Raw genomic sequence first — 22,642 nt, forward strand, 5'->3', positions numbered from 1 at the left:
AAATAATTGCACCATATGCAACCACATAATGTGTCGGCTTTTTTTTAGGAACTGTCTGCCAGTCTTTCTTGCAGATCACTTGAAGTGCTGAGATATTTTTAGGGCTGTCTATTAGGAACAGCATGTTTATGATCTACCCACAGATTTGTTCAAGTCATGGGACTGTAAGAGCTGTTCCAAAAGCTTCAGCTTGTGTTTCTAGAAGTAGTTGATGGTGGGGTTTGAGGGCTGTGTTAGATCATCGTCCTCTCAGACAGCCTCTTTTTCATTTCACTGTCTTCACTGACTGCGTATTTGCATCCAGAATTTAGTACAAGCCATTCTTCCCTCTGTCTGTGCATTGTTTCCTGTGCCTCGTGCTGCCACGTGACCCCAAAGCATAATATTTTCATCCTTTTGACAAATGTTTCTCATTTATTTCCCTCCACAAACCTACATCTGTTGAAAGAGCTCAATTTTAATTCCATCTGTCCAAAACATTTGTTTCCAAAACCACTCTGGCTTACATATCAATTGTTTTGTGACAAGGTCCCATGAAAGGTTTTATTCTGTGACATCAATCACGACAGTCTTCATGCACATTTAGGAAAGACTAGTTTTTTTGATGTCTGTGGCAAAAAATGAATAAAATGTGTATTTTTCTCTGTCACACCCAAACTTCATGCTGGAAAAAAAAAGCCAGAATTCCATTTTTTGAGCACAAAAGTATAATTTGCTAAAAAGTTCAACTTGAAGACCAAATAAAGCCCCAGACATAATCTAGCACAAAGAAGAGCAAGTTTTATTTTATTTTCAAATCAAACATTCCTCGCAGATATTATTCACTGGAATAAGAGGTATCAATCAAAAACTTCAGCAAAAAGGTGCTTTCTGCTCAAAGCTGACTAACAAAAAAAACTGTTCAGACGTGCAAAATAAAAACATGCTCATGCGGTCCACAGAATCACACTGCGTACTAGAGTGAGTGACAACATTTGGGTTAAAGTGCCCAGTATTTAATTCCTGCCAGTGAAATGAAAGCTGGGTCCTCATATTCTGTGCTCTCTTGTCAGCAATGTTTTTTAATTGAGTGCAGTGAGAGACATATTACTGGTTTTTGCAATCGAAAAGGCTATTATCAAGTGATGAATAGCACAGGAGGACAGATGCTTCAAAAGAAAACAAAATGAAAAGCTGAAGAAGAGAACCACTAAGATGCAAAAAAAAAAAAAAAATAGAAAAAGAAAAGAAAAAGAGCATGAGAAGGAAGATGGGGGCATGAAGAGGAAAATATGAGCGAGGCGACTGAATGATAATGTTCCTTCTCCATGGCAGGCAGCGGTCCTCTGCTGGATTTAAGACTTAAGAGATCAAAACACTCGTGCATCAAAGGCCTCATTTCTGTCTGTAGGCATCAAGTCTGACTGTCGGGTTGAGACACATGCTTTAAACTTATAAGTACATAAATACCATGCATTTTCATGTTGTGAGTTTTCAGAGGCAAAGCATGAACTGTCAGGAGGAACCTACAAAATATTATATCACAAGAAATGATCTGACATTCAGTTTTGGTAAATTCTTGCCTTTGCAACTGCGGCGTTACAAACACAGCATCAAAAATGCATGGTGGTCAGGCTAAAAGCGACAGGAGCTCTTTAAGCCATGCCGCTGATCGAACAGGTTTTTTTAGTTCGCTGTAATCAGAGACCTTATCTAACACTGACCTCTTTGAAAAGGTTCATGAAGCGTGGTCCGAAGCGCCAAGGCTTGTGTCGGTGACACTGCAGTGAGCTGACAGTCATCTGAGTGGCCCGCTGGGACGCAACAGCGACCATGTACACAGCGTCATACATCAAAGCTGCATCTGTCTGTAGAGGATGCAGAGAGGGGAAGTTTTTACATTTAAAAGTTGTACACAAATATCAGAGGAACTAAGAGTTCCTCTGGGAAAATTGTGCTAACCATATAAAGTGTGGATATAATGATGAAATGAATATAACTGAGAATATCAGCTATGAAATTCTTACTTTGATTAAAAAAGAATTAGATGTTAGCACAAGTTTTTAGTTTACAAGTTTATGATGCAGCATATGGAATAGATGTGCATCACTGGCTTTTTGCAGGTGTATGTCATGTAAAATAACAGCACAGGGCTTACAGTCATGACTCCATCCATCAGTCCACTTTCTTGTTTGGGACCCTGAAGTCTTTCCATGGCCCACTTGTCCATTGTAGATGCTACCCAAGGGTCATCGATGTTCAGCAGTCTGAAACCAGTCATGTTGACCCCACTGTAGCGGTATGGCTCTAGATCCAGGGCGAATAAATCCTGCAGGAGATGCAAGATGGAGATAAGGTACAAGAGGGAAAGAGGGATGTGTTTTTATGTGTGTGTGTGTGTGTGTGTGTGTGTGTGTGTGTGTGTGTGTGTGTGCAATAGCAAGAGAAAGAGCAGCACAGAACCAGTAAATTTACAAAGCCAGTTAAAGGAAAAATGAGCACCTATCTAGTATCAAAGTATTTTAGAGATTTTTTTAAAAAAAATCTAACCTGGGCACTTTTCTAACTCACCAAAGTTGTGAAGAAAAAGTGGTAGTACTCTGTCATCATTCCCATTGATGAAAGCTGCAGTATGAAAGGAGGAAGTCAAGTAATAAAAAGAAAATGCCAAACAATTCTTTAAATTTCCTGATTTCTCCAGCACTGCAGCTAATGTAGAGTCATTGATAACAAAGTAATTTGGCAGGTCATTTTTCTCTCCCACAGTGCATCAAATCATACATTTTACTTTATGACAAACAGACACAAAAAATATTAATCAAATTTATCATTCTTCAGGTATAAATTAAATAGTCGTTCAGCTGAATAGAAAAAGAAGATAAAAGTTTTGCCTTTTCCAAGTTTCTCTTTCTATAAAATTGATCCCAAAACCCATCTGGATAAAAAAGATTATACAGTTTGATTAATACTTAATAACAGGCAATGGAGACAGAAACAACACAAGCAAACAATAAAAATGTAGAATGACAAATCCAATCTGAGACCACAGAAATGGGTAGGTTATTAAATATGCAAGCTCTCAGTTCATCTGTATGTTGGAATCAATATGCTGAGGTACCATTCCCCTCCCCCATCACCCAAAGGACACGTAAATGTGTTGCAAAATCTGTGGAACAAAAGAATAAACTACTGAAAAGCAGCTTAGATTAATCACTGTACAGACCTGCTTTAGGAGCTCGGCAGCCATGCGATAGGAGCAGTCAAAAAGAATAAAAAACTCTTTGTCTTTCTTCAGTTCCTTAAGCAGCGGTCGGGCGTCTTGGTTACCCGGGGTCAGCTGGCGGATCTTGATCTTCAAGTTGAACTTTGCTGGAGCCTTGATCAACTCTTGCATCCGCATCAGACCTAAGTAGAAACAAAACAAAACAGTAAATTATAATTTTCCCCTTATGAATTCTTGTTTTTTTTCTTCCTTCCTACCTGTGGCAGAGGTCAGATACAAAACATACACCGTGAAGCTTCATCTAACTTAGAAATGTAATCCCTGTTCTCTGCATCATTCTGTGGTCCAGCTTCGCTCCAGACTGACCAACTTTGTTTTCAAAAAAGACTATTCTGTTGCATAAGCTGTACACATACCTCGTTTTCTTAAGGCCTGATCATGTGCATGCACAATAGTGTGTAAATGTGCAGGTGTGTCTGTGTGACATTTCAGGAAAATGAATCTTTCTAAAAATCTATAAGCTATGACATTTTAACAGCAGAATTTCATATTATCTGGGTCGTGGGCAGGGGCTGTTTATGGGAAACCACGGGATTTGGAGGATCTCAGTGTTGTGGTTTGGTTGTGTGCAGTTGGAAGTCAGAGGGCAGGAACGTTGGCAGCTGTCTGATATGAGGCCCTGCTGCCCTGTCACAGATTAGGTTCACCGGCCAGCGCAAAGGAGGTGATTGTGTAAGACAGAATTTCATTTTGTAATTATGACCATGACATATGAATACGTTGTAAGGTCCAGAAAACACCGGCTAGCTCTTTTGACCTCTTCTTCCTCTCAGTTCCTCACTTTAAATGTCATGCCATTTTAAGGTTGACGAGCAGCCTTACGGGAGGAAATAAAATCAAGGGTAAAATGCTGTCTTCAGTCAAAAATGATTGGAAACATTTTGAAATCTACATTCATATTGTAAAGCTGGATGATAAATGGATATAATGTTGAAGTTATTTTTTTCCTGGTCCTAAAGAAAATAATCAGAAAACAGATACTGTGAGAGATTTCAGACTTGAGTTGCAGCCAAGCAGAAACATCCAGGGTAAAAAAAAAAATTTTAATTAATAAATAACCCACAGCTTAAGTGCTAAATACTGCAGTTCCTCAAACAGCCACTTGAAGCTGTTTCCACAAGCAAGGCGGTCTCTACGGACTCGCATAATAAAATGCACAACTTTATAGAAGAATTATAAATATTTACAGTGAGGCACAAACAGCATTCTTCATCAACAACACCATCTGTACAGCGAGTGTTTGTTTTTGTTTTTTCAGAACTCTTGAATTGTATTAAGATTTAAAGTTATGCATCATTGGGGGTGGCTGCTATGACTGACCAGTGAATTCCAGTAAAGACTGCCATAGCTCGTGGCCTATGCTAATTTGGATCACTGATCTGAACAAGTGAACTGTCTGGTTGTTTTGGTGCATTTTGGATCCAAATGCCTGTTTTATCCAAGAAATCCTCACTCCAGTTTTATTTGTAAGCATTAATTAGCAGGTATGTGACTATGCCATCATTCAAACTTAGCCTGCTGATAAGTTTACAGTACTCTTCTCTGGCACATTTTCTTTAACATAAGAAATGACCGATCAAATATATTTATATGTATTTTAACACATGAAGTAATGTATTAATCATGTATCGGTGAATCAATTTTCAAAATTCCAAACTTACAAGTTCAAAGCAGTCTGATTTATACAATTAATGGAGCCTACCTGTGCTGTCCTCATAGACCACCGTCAGTTTCCTCCATTTGAAGAATGTGACTACATCCAGGATGGCCCTGGCAATGGCCGTGTACTCAGGATACAGGTTGATGAAGAAGGTGTCTTTGTTGTCCACTGATGGGTGTTTCCATCGAGTTTGTATGTGAGGGACTTCCAAAGCATTACAGATAGACTGAACAGCACTAACCGAGGAGCTGTGAGAGGGGCCAAACACAGCAACCACCCCCAGAGCGAGCTGGTCACACACTAGTGAAAAAGAACAGCACAAACAGCAGCTGGTTGGACTCGCTTGTTAGTATTGGCTAACTCTTGATTATAGGTGAGGATTGTTGATTTATTCCTCAAATTCAACTGTAAACCTGAATCACTTTCTGCTGAAATAAGTTAAATCAAAAATGTTTATATAATTTGAAGGGACAAATTGGTTTGTGTTAACTTATATTTCCTGGCCCTCAGCAATAGTTTCCAAGCTAAAAAAAAAAAAAAAGGCTACCTGCCCTAACAGGACAGAAACATATCTGAATATTTTTTTTTAATTGTGATCAATGGTAATACTTGTGGGGCATCAGGAGTTACAGTAGGTTGCTGTGTGTTACATTATGAAATTTTATTCAAGCTTTAATTACAGGTGCCCTCAGTTTATAAAAAGACATTTTCCAATGGTGAGGACTTAATATTGCCAAAAGTATTCACTCGTCTGCCCTCACACGCATATGAACTTGAGTGACATCCCATTCTTAATTCATAGGGTTTAATATGATGCTGGCCCACCCTTTGCAGCTATAACAGCTTCAACTCTTCTGGAAAGGTTTTCTGCAAGGTTTAGGAGAGTGTTTATGGGAATCTTTGACCATTTTTTCCTTAAGCGCATTTGTGAGGTCAGGCACTGATGTTGGATGAGAAGTCTCCACTCTAATTCATCCCACAAGCGTTCTATCAATCAGGACACAGTGCTTTTACACCACGGCATCCAACACTTTGCATTGTGCTAGGGTTGGATCCAGCAGCTCAACCATGGAAAGCAATTCCACGAAGCTCTCTTCGCACTGTTCTTGAGCTGATCTGAAGGCCATGTGAAGCTTGCGGGTCTGTAGCAATTGACTCTGCAGAAAGTTGGTGACCTCTGTGCACTGCTGACCCCACTCTGTCATTTACCACTTTATGGCTGTCGTTCCCATTCAGTTCCACTTTGTTATAATGCAGCTAACAGTTGACTGTGGAATATTTAGCTGCCAGGAAATTTCACAACTTCACAGGTGGCGTGCTATCACGGTACCACACTGGAATTCACTGAGCTCCAGAGAGCGACCCATTCTTTCACAAATGTTTGTAGAAGCAGTCTGCATGCCTAGGTCCCTGGTTTTATACACCTGTGGCCATGAAGTGATTGGAACACCTGAATTCAGTGATTTGGATGGGTGAGTGAATATTGTTGGCAATATAGTGTATTTTTAATAGAGAATAAATGGTCCCTTGTATTGAGTGATTAAGATGGTGCCTGTGCTAATCTTGGGTCTTGTCTGAGGCATACACTCAACAGCCACTTTGCTAGGTAAACCTGTTCAACTGTTCTTTAGCCAAATATTTAATCAGCCAATCATATGGCAATCATTCAGTGCATTTAGGCACGTAGGCATGGTCAAGACAAAGTCTTCCCTGCTGAACTTCAAACCGAGCATCAGAATGGAGAAGAAAGTGGCTGTGAATGTGGCATTGTTGTTGGTGCCTGACAGGCTGTATTTCAGAAACTGCTGACCTACTGGGATTTTCCCACACAACCATCTCTAGGGTTTACAGAGAATGGTGTGAAAAAGAGAAAATATACAGTGAGCTGCAGTTCTCTGGGTGAAAATGCCTTGTTGATGCCAGAAGTCAGAGAAGAATGGTCAGAGTGCTTTGAGCAGATAGGAAGACAGCAGTAACTCAAATAACCACTCGTTACAACCAAGGTGTGCATTAGAGCATCTCTGAACACATAATATGCTGCACCTTGAAACAGATGGGCTACAGCAGGAGAAGACCACACCAGGTGTCACTTCTGCCAGCTAAGAACAGGAAATCAGACTACAATTGGCACTGAGTCACCAACACTGCGGTGCGCGGTGTAGTGGTGCGGGGAATATTTATTACCAGCTGAGCATCATTTAAACACCACAGCCTACCTGAGTATTGTTGCTGACCATGTCTATCCATTTATGACCACAATGTACCCATCTTCGGATGGCTGCTTTCAGCAGGATAGCACACAATGTTAAATTCTCAAATGATCTCAAATTGGTTTGCTGAACACCACAGAGACTTCATCATACTCAAATATTGAATCTGTGCCACAAAGAATTAAGGCAGTTCTGAGTGTATAGACAAATAAAGCATTTCCTACCTCTCCTGGAAGCCTCAAAGCCATCGAAGAGGTTGATCCTCTGAATGTCATAGGTAAGAGTCGTGTTGGGCATCAGGGTCTTATTGCGGTTTATGTTGTTAACGGCAAACTTGAAGGCCAACTCATCCATACTCACTAACTCGCTCTCTCGGGTCTCAAAAATCCCACCTGGACATTGAGATGGTAGAGAAAGTTAAAAAGAAACAATTTCAGTTAAGATCAAGAAAGGGCTGCATAAGAACACACACCTATGTACAGAACTTAGAACTGCTCCAGTGCATAGGTGCTCTGCACCAAACAACCTGTGCTGCACTGAATTTTACTTTATTTCTTTTGATCAAATACAGAAAATTACCAACAGAGAAGCAAACCTCATGACCTCAGTGAGCTGATGAAGTGAACTAAGATCCTCCTGTGGATGTGTTTTGTTCTTTGTAACAGCTTCGTTAAAGATGTTTATAGTTTAGATACAATGCCAGTAGGACTAGAAAACAAATTTCGGGTTGTCAGGTTATAAAATAATATGCATGAACATTATTTTTATTGATTTCAGTTAATTATGATATCATTAATATATTACCACATTTTCAAGGTATTAAAAATGTTAATAACTCATTAATATTCATCCAGTCTGAGGCATTAGTGGATAATAATAATACATGGCTGTGCACTCAGTCTAAACAGTGAATCTGACTACTAAAAACTGATCAATGAAAGCATTAATAATACTTAATAAATATAGTGCATCTTAATAGAAAATGTACCATGTCAAAATATAAGGAGATTGTATTACAGTAGACAAAACATAGACTTCACTTCATTAACAGATGGTATACACAGATTGGAGGCCTATAGTTGCTGTAAAAAAAAAAACAGCAACACAGAAATCTGCACAATCTAAAATTACACCAGATATTCTCAGCTTCCTAACTTAATGATGGTCACATTTCAAATCATTCTTTTTATGCAAACTATAGCTCTAAGTCATAAAAACATTGTAAATATGCTATGCACACAGTAAAATTAATACTTGCGGCTTCATTATTTTCTGCTTCAGTATTCTACAAAAAGAGAATGAATTTGAATTTGCCATGGGCGCATTATAATGGTGATAAATATTAAGTGCTTGAGGTAAATAATCACAATTTTGTGACTGGCCATAAAAGATATTCTAAAAGAGGAAAGACGGTTCAGTGTGGGGACTCGAGGCTGCATACAACTTTGCAGAAGCAATGCCGTTCAGACAGACTTCTGAAATTGCCCTTAAACTCCTCATCAACATCCAGTGATCTGGGTGGATTCAAAGGGCAGGTGAAATAAAAGTGATTACTCCCATAGAGCAAAACGGCCAGAAATAAAAATGCTATTCAGTAAATGGAGTTTCTAAGATGATTTAAGGCATATCAGTCAGGCAAAAAGGCAAAAGAAAATATTAAATGCGCAAGTAACTGTCAGTCTTCTAGTGAGTTTTTATTGGGATTGTTTCCTGGGAATGCAGATATTTCTTGATTTCTAACAGTTTGTTCCATTTGTTGTATTATTTTCCAGTACTATTAAAATGTTTGGGTTTTTTTTTTTATTATTATGACAGGGCATTTTATTGGTGTTATGGCTGTAGAATTCTAAATAACTTCTCTAACTTTTAGCATTTTTTATTTCTACAAGTTTAGTGGTTTTCAAATGCAAGTTTGCATGTCTTAAAATAAACAGCAATTTAACATGCAAATAATAAAACCCACTGGATCAGGGATTTTGTATCACTGATCAATAGGCTGTCAGGGTTCACAGTACAGCTGGTCAAGGCCAAGCAGATAATGAGCTTAGCTCAAGGATGGTGTCCACCAGTCTGGGATCATTTTGGGAGTGGGCAGATTTCACTACATCCAGAAAATCACATGAAATTATAGCTGAGATGTCGTACAGATATTAGAAATGAACTAATTTTTTTAGTGTACTGTGTTGTCTTGCAGCTTTTGCAATCTGAATTATGATCTGAATGTACTGTTGTGCCAAACATATCTGCTTTTCCAAGATGAGCTCTGTAAATTCTCTATAGGCTCCTTGTGTTAGTGTTTTTCTTTTTCTTTTCATTTCTTTATTTCTTTATTCATTTCTATTATTATTCGCATGAGTGCACATGACAGAGCTGAAAGGCAGGAAAAAAAGAAAAAGGGGGAGAAAATAGGAGGAAAGATAAGAATAAGAGGACAGAGCACAGGCAGAAAAACACAATGGGTCAGCAACTGCTGCACCTGAATAAAAATAAAACATTTTTAATAAACGCATGTGTGTGTGTGTGTGTGCGCGTGTGTGTGCGAACGTGTGTGTGTGTGTGTGCGCATGTGTGTGCGAACGTGTGTGTGTATGTGAGTGCGTGAGAGAGAAAGAGTGTGGATGTCTGTGTATGTGTCTTGGTCATGAACGTACTTGATAATGAGGGTCCAACAATGCCCACCCAGGAGCCAAAGGCAGACAGAAAACCCAGGAGACCCAGGCTATCTACATCCTCCAAGAGTACTGAGACCCCAGACCACACATTTCAGTGACAACTGCGTGCCCACCCCAGCAGAAGGAGGAGGAAGGCCCTAGATGGAGCCCTCATGGCCAAAGGGCAAGAGCCCCAGAGAACCAGAGGTAATGGGCAGCCTACCCCACCAGGTGCCTGAGAGCCACCCAAGACCCGCCATGTCACTTCCAACACTCCTCCTCAGCGAGGGGTTAATTTTTTCTTCTTTTTTTTTTTTGCGTTTTTTGTTAAGTCCCTTAACACTGCCCTATAAATCCTTCAAGCATCTCCCTCCAGGGATGAACTAGTGTTGTGTCGACACATAACAGACAACTTGACTTTTAAATTGCATCTTTAAGCACTTTGTTACATGCGGCCTGTCACAAAAACACATAAAATGTTCCCATGAATCTCTGAAAAATGCCACAGATAACAAAGCTTGACAGGCATAAAATAGTATTTTTGCACCAACAAGGTGATTCCCAAAGGGCTATTAGCAGAAAACTTGAGGAAAGTGGATAGGTGGAGAACAAAAGAAAACAAAAACTAGCTATAGCAGATGAACAGTATCTGAAAGTCATGTCCTTAAGAAATCCAGCATGGACCTGAGAGATGCATCTGGACTTTCAGCTGATTGCCAAAGCCTCATCAGAAATGGTCTCAGTGGAAGGGTGGCTGTCAAGGAAGAATTCGTAGGGAAAAGGCTGAGATATCCCAAATTACAGAAGAATTGAACTAAAAGTCAGAGGCAACGGCTCTTATGGAGTGACAAATCCAAATGTGAAATTCTTGGTTTCTCGTAAATATACACAGAAGATATCAGGAGAGCGGTACAACAGTAAGTGTCTACAGCCATCTGAAAAACATGGTGGAGGCTCTGCCATGGTTTGGGTCCACCATGCAATACCATCTTATTAGCAACAGCTTCGTTTTTCAGTATGACAACTACCACACTATCAAATACACTCACAATGCAGCAAAAGCATACTTAGAGAGAAAAACACTCAACAGAAAACTATCATGATTTGGCATCTCCAGTGCCGAGACGTTCATTTTATTAAAGCAGTGTGGGATCAGCATAACAAAGAATGGAACAAGGTGGCAAACATCCAAAGAAGAGCTTTGGGATGAATAATAAATAGCTGCACCTATTTCCCATTTTCCTAGTAAAACATTTATAATAAAATGAGGGGTGGCTCAAGACTTTTGCACAGCACTGTATATTAAATGCAAAAATTCAGCTCAGCAGAAAGGGAGAAAAAGGTGAAAGAGCTAAATAACAGCCTAGCTCTGTTCAATAATAAAATGTGGTGAAAGCATACAAATTAACAAGCTGTGCTTTGTCTCTTCAATTTGCACAAATCCCCCAAAAAGAAACAAAAAAATAAAGTTTGGTTTCATGGGATGTAACTGTAAATTTTTCAGAAAGCATATTACTAATATTCTCATCTTAATTTCAGTGAAATGCACTTCAAAAAATACACAATTTGTATAAAACAGGCTAAGAAGCATAATCAATAGATTACAGCTCTTCGTGGATCATTCTGCTTTTGGATTCAAAAACTCAGTTATTGGTACGTTCGCTGATAAGTGCAGCACAAAGGCTTTTCAAATCCAAGTGAAAAACAATTGTATTCACTGGGTCTGCACTGGTTTGATGCCTATTCCAGGATTACAAGAAATGTCTTATCTGTTGGTTGGCGTTCTGTGTATGCTTAATGAATATTAATTTGAGCACAAACACCACAGATTCCCATACACTCACACAAAATTCACAGCCACATCTAAACAGGTCAGCTATTTTTTTTTTCTAATGAATTGTTTCCCTGTTGCAAAAATGGGTAAAAGAAATCTAATAGTAAAAATAAATAAAAGTAACAACTGAATGATCTGCCAGGCAAATCATTTATTTTACACATCAGTATCAGCATCAGTCCAGAATTTCACAGTTGGTGCATCCCTAAAATAAATCCTTGTAAATTGCATCCAATCCAATTATAGCCAGAAGAAACCTGTACCACAAAACTGTAGGTATCCGGCAGCCACTGATACTCCAAAAACCTGAAGAATAAATCTGATCTTCGTGCCAGACTGTCACGCAGATCTGATCAGCGTTTTTACCAACCCACTGTGGAGAGATAAAGATGTTTGTGTCTGTGCATGAAGAATCATGAATGATCCGTCTTCACTTTCCTCTCTAATTACAAACAATTATGTTTTACATTTGTCATGTGTCACTCCTGCTTGGGGAGCAGCTTGAACTCTCCTGTGGTTTGTGATTGCTACAGTTACAAAAGTTGCATTTTCTTTTTTTTAAAACACGGTGTTTGTTGCAAATGAATTCGTGTAACTAAGAGCACTAAAAGCATTCGTTTAGCTTCCCAATAATGAAGAATAATTTGTCACCGGAATGTATTTCTGCCTGGCACACAAATGGATGTTAAAGGTTTTCAGGGGACCCACAGGACTCTATAAATGCCTTTTAACATTAATTGTGTAGATTTTACATGCATAAAATATAAGAACACTCTTTATAGCCAAGATGAGGGTGACTGTAAACTTAAAATCTAAGTTCTTTTCCAATCTCAGAGAAAATGTCTGTTTTTTGAAGATTAATGCAATGTTTTCATGATAAGTATGATGTCATAAAAAAAAATGACCAGTAACAGATTAGAGACAATGCCGAGACGTTAACAATGTGCTTTAGTGAACTGTCACAAGATTCAAATTTTTCATCAAAAAGACATTTGATCTGATGACAATATGAGCTCATTTGCCATTTGCAGAAAGATTACTGAGATATTTCAGTACTCTGGCACAATCTGGATACAAACTGTGTGCACACAAATGAGGGAAGCTTAATCTGCTGCGTTGCAGTATATCAAAGTCCCAGTTTGTTTTTATGCGAGTGATGATAGATTTAACCAATTTGTAATCAGACATGAAGCCATCCAAATAATGCGCCTTCGGTCACCCTTAGAAATAAGCAATCATTATTTTAATTACTTTAATGCTCGGTCACAATTGTGCGTGCTGCGTTAACCCCTTTTTCTTAGCCAGTAATCAAATTTCTTATAAGCCAGCGTAGTTATTAAAGCTTTTAGCACTGTTTAACCAGCTATCCTGGCATTGCCAATAGAATCTAGTGTGGCTATTTTACTCTTCGAAAGCCCTTTTACCACATAAATATCAATACTGAGTGAAACAACAACCATTAATGTGTTTCCACATATTTTACTGTACTGTAAAAGACACCCTGTTTTTCTTTTCTTCTATTAATTGTCTTTTTCAGACCCTTTTCAATAACTCTTGTCTTCTTTTCTGCTGTCTGCAGCTTATCCATGATTGTTGATATTGGAGTTCCAGTCACAATTTGTCTGTAAAAGTTCTTTGTTTGGGAGCTTTGATGCAAACAGTGTCCTCTCAAGGTGCAACCAGGGAGCAAATATATCTTCATTAAATATGTGACACCACTCACATCAGATTGCTTAATTGTTGGAAATCCACTAATGTATCATTCAGTAACATTTCTGACCATTATAACTGAAAATGGTTTTATAGCCAATGTTGGCCAATGCTGTTATGAAGTCCTAATTATTACACCAGCAAGTTTAGCTGCTTTTCACACTTTCAACTTTGCCTGACCTTTGTATTGTGATCACAGAAAAAAAAACATACTGTAGTTCATTCCTTTTTTATTTACCACTACATTTCACTGGAGAGCAGTTAGACATCAAACTGCCACTCAGTACCCGAGGTAGATGAAAGGTGATGGTTTCTAACACCTCTGAAAGATCACTGAGCTGGACCAGTAGAAGAGTTCATCTTTCTGTTCGTGATGACAGAAACTACAGCCATCAGTTACTCTGAAAACAGTGATTGCCACGCACTTTGGACAGGCTATGCAGCCACAGGTAAGAGGAAATGCATCTGGGAGAGTATAAAAGGGGCCTCAGGTGTCACGCTGTCATTCTGGCTGAGGAAAAATATAGCAAACATTTTGTTCTCGAGAGCAAATCAAGGGAACTGTGCAATGGGCAAACAAGGCAAACACGCAATTGGAGAAGTAGAAACTGAGGAGAGAAGGAGAAAATAGTGAGGCACAGAGAGAAACAAGGACAAAACTGCTGCAAGGACACGGAGTAAAGTCATGGTGTACTGTGTCAAGTGAGGGAGCTTTTTAAAACATTTCCAACACTAGTGCAAAAACTATGACATCTGTGTTATCATGGTGTCTGATATTGCTTAGTAACAGGGAGAAAACTCCACCACTACACTTTGTGGTATTTAAAACACAAAAATACAGTATTTAAGAAAGAGATTTCAGATAAATTATTAGTTGTAGTTTCCTGGTTTTGCGATATGAAAGCAGCATTTTTGGAGCTGAAACAATGCCAGGCTGAGTCTCTCACAGTTTCCAAAATCATGTTTTCTTCCAACAAACTGGACATATACATATGCCACTTTTAAGAAAGAAAGAAATGACCAGGGGTAGCTCTTTCCTACTCGACATCCTGAGACCAAAGGAACAATACATACAAATAAATAAGGTCAGTCAGGGAATTTCATGACTGACTATCTATCTATCTATCTATCTATCTATCTATCTATCTATCTATCTATCTATCTATCTATCTATCTATCTATCTATCTATCTATCTATCTATCTATCTATCTATCTATCTATCTATCTATCTATCTAACTATGTTATTTATATAATGGAAATTCACAACAACAGTCACCTGTAGGTAAAAGGATACAATATTAGAGAGAAAATGCAAACAGTCAGACAATCCCGTATGACAGTGGGGAAGAAGAACTCCCTTTTAACAGGAAGAATCCTCTGGCAGTACCTGGCCCTCTTTCCCCCGACTGGTCACAGTGAGAGAGAGAAAAGGGGCACAGAGAGACAGGACAAAATACAAACTATAGGAAAGAGAAGACACATTTAGTGACATACAGTAGTTGGATATAAACAAGTGGAGACTGGAATGAAGGTCATAGAGAAGAAATGCATATTTCATCATGGGATGCCTCCTGACAGCCTGAGCCTATCGCAGCATAACTAAAGGATGCTTCAGGGTCACCTGATCCAGCCCTAAGTAAAAGCTTTATCAAAAAATAAAGTTTTAATCTTAATCTTGAAGTATAGAGGGTGTCTGTCTGAACCCCAAATGGTAGCTGGTTCCACAGGAGAGGAGCCTGAAAGCTGAAGGCTCTGCCTTCCATTCTACCTTAGAAGAAACTCTTGTAACCACAAGTAAGCCTGCAGATTGAGAGCAAAGTGTTCTGTTGGGATACTATGAGGTGTTTATGATGGAGCCTGATTATTTAAGACTTTGCATGTAAGGAGAGGGATTTGGAATTCAATTCTATATTTAACAGTGAGCCAATGAAGGGAAGCCAATAACTTGCCAAAATTAAGCAATTTGCCTGAAAAGACATTCATTCATTTTCCTAATAGCTTTTCTTAGCTGTTGGAATAAAATCAGGTAATCTATATTATTAATCAGGTCCTCTGTTTATAAATGTAGGTTACAGCTCCCGCTCAGCTTTAGCAAATCGATTTTTAAAGAAAGCAACACCTGGAGCCAAACTTTGCAGTTCTTTGATTTCTCCTTCTCTCTCTCTCTCTCACACACACACACACACACACACACACAGATAGTATCTGATGTTTTGGAGTTGTGAATTTCTGGCCTTGTGTTGTTTAAGGGGTCTGAACCACCAAAGCTGAACATATTAGTCCTGAATAATCTTCAATTTTAATGTACGCCCATGGGCTAAACTCCTGATGATGTGCAGCCCGACTTCACCACAAACATGAACAAATGCTGTGTATGCAAAACAAAATTCACGTGTTGACATCAAGATCATACGGATGGTAAAGAAAACACAGTTAGGCACTAATAAAGCGCTTGGCTATTGTGAGCTCTGTTTTGAAATTTAACCTTTATGTCCTTTTAGCAACCTATTTAACACCCAGCCCCCACATCCAACACTCAGAAATGCGTTTTATGTATTGTTTCTTCAGTTCTTAAACATGTAACCTTTACTTTGTAGAATAATGTCCAGTTTTACAAAGCTTGACAGGTGAGATGAAAATATTCATCATCTGTAGATGAATATTTTCATATTCATCTCTGGAAGATGGAAAGTATCTCTTTAATAAATGTGAATTAATTATAAAAGCAAGATTTAGTGACACTTAAATACTTATTAATCTACAATTTCTACAAGTGCGGAAACTTGAAACATTAGATCACATACAGGAATGAACTTTTAGGTGAAGGAGACAGTGTTGCAGTTACATGTTAGATGAACAACAAAACAAAAATTTTATATTTATCAGTTCTTTACAGAATTATGTCTTTATTCTGATTTTAATAAAGACTGTTGTGTTAGATGTAGCATGTGATATACAGAACCATTGTTCTCTATTGCCACATGAGAAGAATCAATATTTTAAAAAAAATCCCAAGTAAATTGTTTTAATGTGAAAAAGTGTCACGTTGTATTATAAAATACTGTGCAAAATTCTTAAGTCACCCTTTATTTCCAAGGAGTTTCCAAGGAGCCAGACTTGTAATTCTTACAGTAGTCTTAAGTTCTCCAGGCTTACCTACGAAACATTCAAGCATAAAAAAGGCACCTATCTCAAGGGATGCACCAGTATTGTGTCTATATTGTTATAAGCAGTCTATTACAAAAACACATCATTTTTCCCACTTCTTTAGTTGAGTATACATAAATGCCAAAGATAACACCGTTTGACAGACAAAAATGTATTTTTGCACCAACAAGGTGATTCCCAAAGAGATATTAGCTGAAAATGTGGCATATCTCTTAAAAAAATGTGAGGAAACTGGACAAGTGAGGACAGAAAAAAAAAAAAAGTCTCAGTGGAAGAGTGGCTGTCTGGAAGCCATTCTTAAAGATGGGAAACAGAAAAGGCTGAGATATGTCAAACTATACAAGAACTGGACTGAAGCAACAGGTCTGAAAAAAAATTTGAAATTTTTGGTTCAAATTGTTGTCATTATGTATGAAGGAAGCCAGGAGAGAGGTCCAACAGTGAGTGTCTGCAGCCATCTGTAAAACAGACGGAGGCTCTATCGTGGTTTGGGGCAGCATTTCAGCCAGTGCTGCTGGGGATCTTATCAAAATTGATGGAATTATTAATACAGGAAAAATACTGTTTTCTGGGAAGTATTTTGTTGATTTTATTCAGTGTGACAATAGTACCAAACACAGTGTTAAGGCAGTAAAAGCATACCTGGACAGAAAAACACACTATCAGTCATGGATTGGCCTCCCCAGAACACAGACCTCAACATTAGCAGTGTGGGATCATTGTGACAGAGAACAGAACAAAAGGCAGCCAACATCCAAAGAAGAGCTTTGAATGTCCTTCAAAAGGCCTTCCATGTATGTTTGCAGATGTTTCAACAAATCACTGCTCCTATTTCCCAGTTTCCTAACAAATTGAAAGAAAAGAGAGTTGGATCAAGACCGTTGGATGGTCCTGTAATATATATTCTTAGATGCATAAAATATGGACCTACTCTAGCCTATAGCCTAATCCCAAGCTTCAAATGGGTGGCAGTGACACCAATCCTAAATGTGTTCAGTCAGTTAGATCTGCACATTACTGTTTGAGTCTGGTCTGACTCAAAGGTTGAAAGTGATATGCTTGGATGATGAACAGGCCTCAGCATTCACCAGGCTCCTCCTGTCTAATCAAATCTAGGTGTAGCCCTCTGACTCCTCACCTCCACTAAGCTGATGACAGCAGGATTGAGAATGAGGCGTATATTGAATGAAAATGCCTCCAACACAAGTGTGTGAAGCCATAAGAAAATCCAGAGAGGAATCAATAACCTTTTTTTTTTTTTTTTTTTTAATACCTGTTTGTGTGCAACAAGCACACACAAGCCTCATACAAACTCACTGGTGGCAAATTAAATGCTTATGAGATGATTTCAGTCAGAACAGTAGTATTTATGCATTGATCCACAGCATTTCAAGAGTTGTTTGTATAATTACAATTACCAGCAAATTAGAATTAACAGGTGGGAGTTTTAATTAATTGAATTTTAATCACCTTAGAGGGAACCTTTATCTCGGATTAATTTCTATATCAACTACCTTTCTCAGCTTGCCATCTGTATAGTAATGAAAATGCAAAACACTGAATTTGTGGCAAATTTATCACCTAAAATACGCGGGTAAAGTTGTCAGAGTATGTTTTTAAGTTACGCATGTACTTGCAATCCGTTTTCTGTGCTGACCCTCAGTGAGTCTTAATAATCATAATGAATCATAACAGCACAGTCACTTTCGTCATGTACACAGGCTTAAACTTCGGTTGCAAAACGGCTACCACAGACACAGAATGCCTTCCAATCCTAAACAGAAAATTAAACAGTTCACACAAATTAAGCCTGTAATTCTCGTTCCGACTGTTCAGTCAATTCAGAAACGCAAGGAAACGCCATCAGCACCGTGCGTAAACTGTTGCGCTTACCGATCCTGAGGACTTGCGTGGAGCCCAGACAGAGCTGCACCGCGAACAGAATATAGCAAAAAAGTCTCTTTCTTCCTTCCATTGTTCTCCTTCTCGAAGTCACGGCAAATGTTGAGACCCTGACAGAAAGAAGAAGCTTCTAAAAGAGCGCGAACACACCTGACGCGCCATGGCGCGCAACCCAAGTTTTAGTCCCAATTTGATCACTCCACTCTGCATCACTCCATCGCGCAGAAGAAACGAAAAATGATGAGCGCAAGTCCCACGTGTCCAACTTTCAGATGCAAAGTCACATCAAGTCACATCTTATTAACATAGCTGGCTGCAGTCAGCTGGAGCAAACACGTCCACAGCTCTGTGCGCCTCCAAGGTTGCAGATGCTAAAGGGAGTGAGAGCGCAAGAGTCGGGCCAAGAAAGCTGAAATTCAATTAGCTTCCGGTAAGCATTTTCAAAATAGAACTGAAACGTACACCCGGTTGTGGAAAATAGGTGTTAAGATTTTACCCAATGCACTATTGAAGTATAATTTTGACATATTTTATGTTACGCTCCCAGCAGATGAGCAAATTGAATTTGGAATCACGCTGAATTATATTTTCCCCCGGACTTCATGGTAATCAGGATCATGAGAAACGGTTTTGTCAAACTTTATAAATCCGCTTTTACACTGAAGGTACTCGCGGTCAGATTCTGGCTCTGGTCATTTTTGCTAGTTTGGCTGAAGTCTCTTTGGATTAAGGAGCATGGCAGATGGATTGGCAGTGGTTCCTCCCCACCGGTCCTGATGAGAGGAGAATAATCTTCAGGTTACAGGGCAGAGGCCAGATTATCGCTCACTACAGGCAAACGAGGTTTTTATCTGACTGGATCGCTGGATGCCTTCCCATTCAGTCCCATGACTCTCACAAGGCAGTTAAAATAACGAATTGATGTATAATGTGCTTTAACATGCCTGAAAGAGAATTGGCTAAATCATTATGGCTTCCATTGGAGAATCATTTCATTAGTCTGTGAAGGAAAGACATCTGTCCACTACTTGACTGAAAGCTCCATGGCGTTTGCCAACTCTGGGCTGCTGCTTAATATTGTGACATTTGAAAACAGGCGAAGACACCCAAAACTGGCCGTCTGACAGTCTTGCAACCCTCAAGCAAAAACCGCATCACATCAGAAATGACATTTGTTTACCATAATGTTTGTCAGCTCCCTAAAAGCTGAGAGCCAAGTGATCTGAGACCAGCCAACTCAACCTGGAGCCGCGACAAACAGCCTATAGACAAACTTAATTAACTCCGAAAATGACCAGCCTGCTTCTCCAGAAAACAGTCCTCGGGCAACGGTCCTGGGCAAAAAAAAAAAAAAAAAAAACCCAGCTCGCCTGATATGAATACCGAGCAGAGTTGTCTCCTTGTCACGTTTCTTATGCCACGCATGATGCGTGTTAAACAGAATTGGTGGTTTGGTACGGCTCCTTTGTGGACACCAAGTCAAATCCGGGGGGTAATTAAGACAGAAAACAGGAAATAAATGGTGGTTCGCTGCAAAAGATTAGTTGTTTTGACAATGCAGAAATGGCACATTCACATTACATTTAGAAAATTTATTTTAACATAAAAATCAAAATGCTCCACAGTTTTAAAAGTACAAAGAGGGTGGCGGTGGGGGGGTCAAAGGGATTCTTACATCATTTTCTTCCAAGGACAGATGATTGTACCTCAGTCTCAAGTCCTTACTGAGTATTCTGACCCAGTTAGCTAAAAAAATCTAAGAAATCAGCTTCATAATAAAAAGAGCGTTAAGAACATCCACAGGGTATCATTTCCGTCCATTTTCCTTTCACTCTGAAACAGAGCAGCTTACAGATCTCCCGCCACTCACAGTTGGGTATTAAGTGCTTGTTCAATACATCCATTAAAAAAGTACGCATGACTGTGTTGAGCACAGCAATCAGCAGGTTGTTGTTGTGATGACAAAGTGAAACAGCACAGCCTGGTGGATAAGGGCAGGAATGCAGGGTTTTGAAGTGGAAATATAATACAAAATGCCACTGCTTCACACGACAAAAGCCAACGTAACAGGTGAAAGCTGAAGATGACGTCTGAATGCATTAGAGCAAAGGTGGGCGATTCATTTACCCCAACGGGCCACGTGATAAACTGGGACTCCTAATTAATATTGAACAGATTATTGGTGTGGCCCTCCACAACACAATCCCAGTGACTCATGCAGCCCCTGGAGGAAATTAATTGTCCACCCCTCCATTAGATACTGTTCAACTGCACGATTGGTTTTCCTCTTTCAATTACAGTACAGTCTCTAACATGGCTCTGTTGAATACCTCCTTTTAAAACAAGAGACAATTCAAGTAAACAGGACTACAGAAAATATTCTGGTACTTAACACAGACATGAAGACAGTATGGCCTAATTGGCAAAAAGAGAGAGCCCGGTATATTAATGGGCTTGATGAAAGCCATTAGTTATCAAAATAAAAAGACATTTGAGCAACACAAAGACTCAACATTCACATGAAGGGCTTAAGTGAAACCTGTTCCTTGCAGTAAACACACAAAAGGTAGTTTGTAACACTGGGCAGCTGAATGCAATGTAAACATTAAAAATTACAGTAAACAAAAAAGGCAATAATTAAATAAAGAAGTATGGATATGACAGGAGACAAAGTGAGCTTCAAAATATTTTTATACAGTTATACAAGTTAACAGGACTCTGTTCTCCTGATTATACACTGCAGTGTAGCTGATGTTAAGTTAAAATATTTTAAAAAGCACAATAAAGCTAGTTGGATGACACAGAAGTCATTAAGTCAAAAGCCCCTGAAGGGGGAAAAAAAAATTAAAAAAAATAGTCACACACAGCCCTTGAGTGTTAAAATACAGAGTTTTCTAAGTCAGAAAAATATAACCCCCACATTCCTGTGTTGAAAAATAGACATTTTGGCCTGAAGGTCAGAGCTCAGTGATATTGTCTCTTCAGTAAAATGTGTGCATGGTGCAGTAGCTGCCTTTACTTTGTGTGTCTGTGCACTACACGCACTTACTGTATATTTATACACATGAAGAACCACTTGCTCATTTACTTGCGTGTACATGCAGTGCTGTGTTCCTCATATGTTCACGTCCATGTTACTTTTTTTTTTTTTTTTTTTAAACTCTCTGGGTGCTTCGGTACTTTAGGATTGTCAGAACAAGGGAGGATGCAGGTGAGGTGGGAGGAGAGGATTGTGCAGTGATGCAGGGAGGACTTGTTGAGGTTCCCCAAATTCTACACTTTTAAAGCTTTTTTCTATTCTCATACCTTTTCTTTAAGTCCTACATTATGTAAAAACTCTTTTCTTCATCTTTTTTCCCATCACCTATCAGAAGACGTCACTTTTGCACCCATTAGCAAAGTCATCCCGCCGCACCCAGACGGCATCGTGGTCCTGGTTTGTGGCCCCCTCTACGGCACACTGCTTCAAGGAGGCGACCTTTAAAGTCGGGGTTGCACAGTGGGAGAGGGGAATGCCACAGGAGGTAATTGAGTCGACTGAGCTGGAGTCACCAACACCCTTTATTCGATCAGCGTCCGCCTCCTGCGTGATCTCATGCTCTGTTCGCCCGTTCAGGTTGATGTCTTTTCTCTGTAGGTCCAGTCCTTTCATCTCCCCCTCCAGGTTGTCCAGTTTTGTTGACACGGCTCGGACAGACTTGCAATACTCATCGTCGTCGCTCAAAATGTCCGTCTCCTTCACCTGCCCGAGATCAATGCTCTCACACTGATCTTCATAGCAGCCCAGGTTGAACTGCTCTTCTACCCAGCGGTCCGTGTCCTCTCCCTGAGGTTTGTGAAGCTGACGGGGGGCAGACAGCGCTGAGTTGGAGCAAGGGTAGGAAGGCCGACACGAGGGATCCTCAGTGCTATTGTTGTTGTCCCCTTGGAAAACCAGGTCAGTATCAATGGTGATGCGGTTCCTCACCAACCTTCTGTGGACCAGCGTTCGAGATGGAGCTGAGGCTAAGCAGAGAAAGATAGGACGACAATTCAGTAAGTCTGCAGAGTTACTAGCCAAGGTTATTATATTATTAAGAAAACTAAACCAAGAAGATTTTAATTCATTAAAATAAACATTTAAATCAGACTTTCCTGACAATTATCACCATTTTATAAATTAAAACTAAAGAAAATGAAAAACTAAGCATTTATAAGACTGTAATAAATCTGTTGCCATCCAAGTATGTTTGTCTCCTATACA

General features: G+C 39.3%; 2 protein-coding genes across 5 annotated transcripts in view; both read right to left on the bottom strand.

The window, feature by feature from the left end:
* Positions 1-18,780, bottom strand: part of grik1a (glutamate receptor, ionotropic, kainate 1a) — a 37,792-nt gene extending 19,012 nt beyond the window's left edge. For 3 of the 4 annotated variants that reach the window (XM_030745942.1, XM_030745940.1, XM_030745941.1), the window contains exons 1-7: positions 18,391-18,780; positions 7,357-7,524; positions 4,965-5,222; positions 3,203-3,384; positions 2,551-2,604; positions 2,138-2,308; positions 1,704-1,847 (exon numbers count right to left, since the gene is read on the bottom strand). In XM_030745942.1, coding sequence (XP_030601802.1) covers positions 1,704-1,847; positions 2,138-2,308; positions 2,551-2,604; positions 3,203-3,384; positions 4,965-5,222; positions 7,357-7,524; positions 18,391-18,472 — 1,059 coding nt within the window. In that variant the 5' untranslated portion in view covers positions 18,473-18,780. The remainder of the gene's footprint in view (positions 1-1,703; positions 1,848-2,137; positions 2,309-2,550; positions 2,605-3,202; positions 3,385-4,964; positions 5,223-7,356; positions 7,525-18,390) is intronic. The other variant, XM_030745943.1, reaches the window with a different exon arrangement.
* Positions 18,781-21,513: 2,733 nt separating this feature from the next.
* LOC115792050 (T-lymphoma invasion and metastasis-inducing protein 1-like) overlaps positions 21,514-22,642 on the bottom strand; it is a 57,803-nt gene continuing 56,674 nt past the window's right edge. Inside the window, exon 29 of the mRNA XM_030746410.1 lies at positions 21,514-22,404. Within this exon, the coding sequence (XP_030602270.1) occupies positions 21,767-22,404 (638 nt within the window). The 3' untranslated portion in view covers positions 21,514-21,766. The remainder of the gene's footprint in view (positions 22,405-22,642) is intronic.

The sequence above is a fragment of the Archocentrus centrarchus genome, chromosome 14, assembly GCF_007364275.1.
Source record: "Archocentrus centrarchus isolate MPI-CPG fArcCen1 chromosome 14, fArcCen1, whole genome shotgun sequence".
NCBI classification, from domain to species: domain Eukaryota; kingdom Metazoa; phylum Chordata; class Actinopteri; order Cichliformes; family Cichlidae; genus Archocentrus; species Archocentrus centrarchus.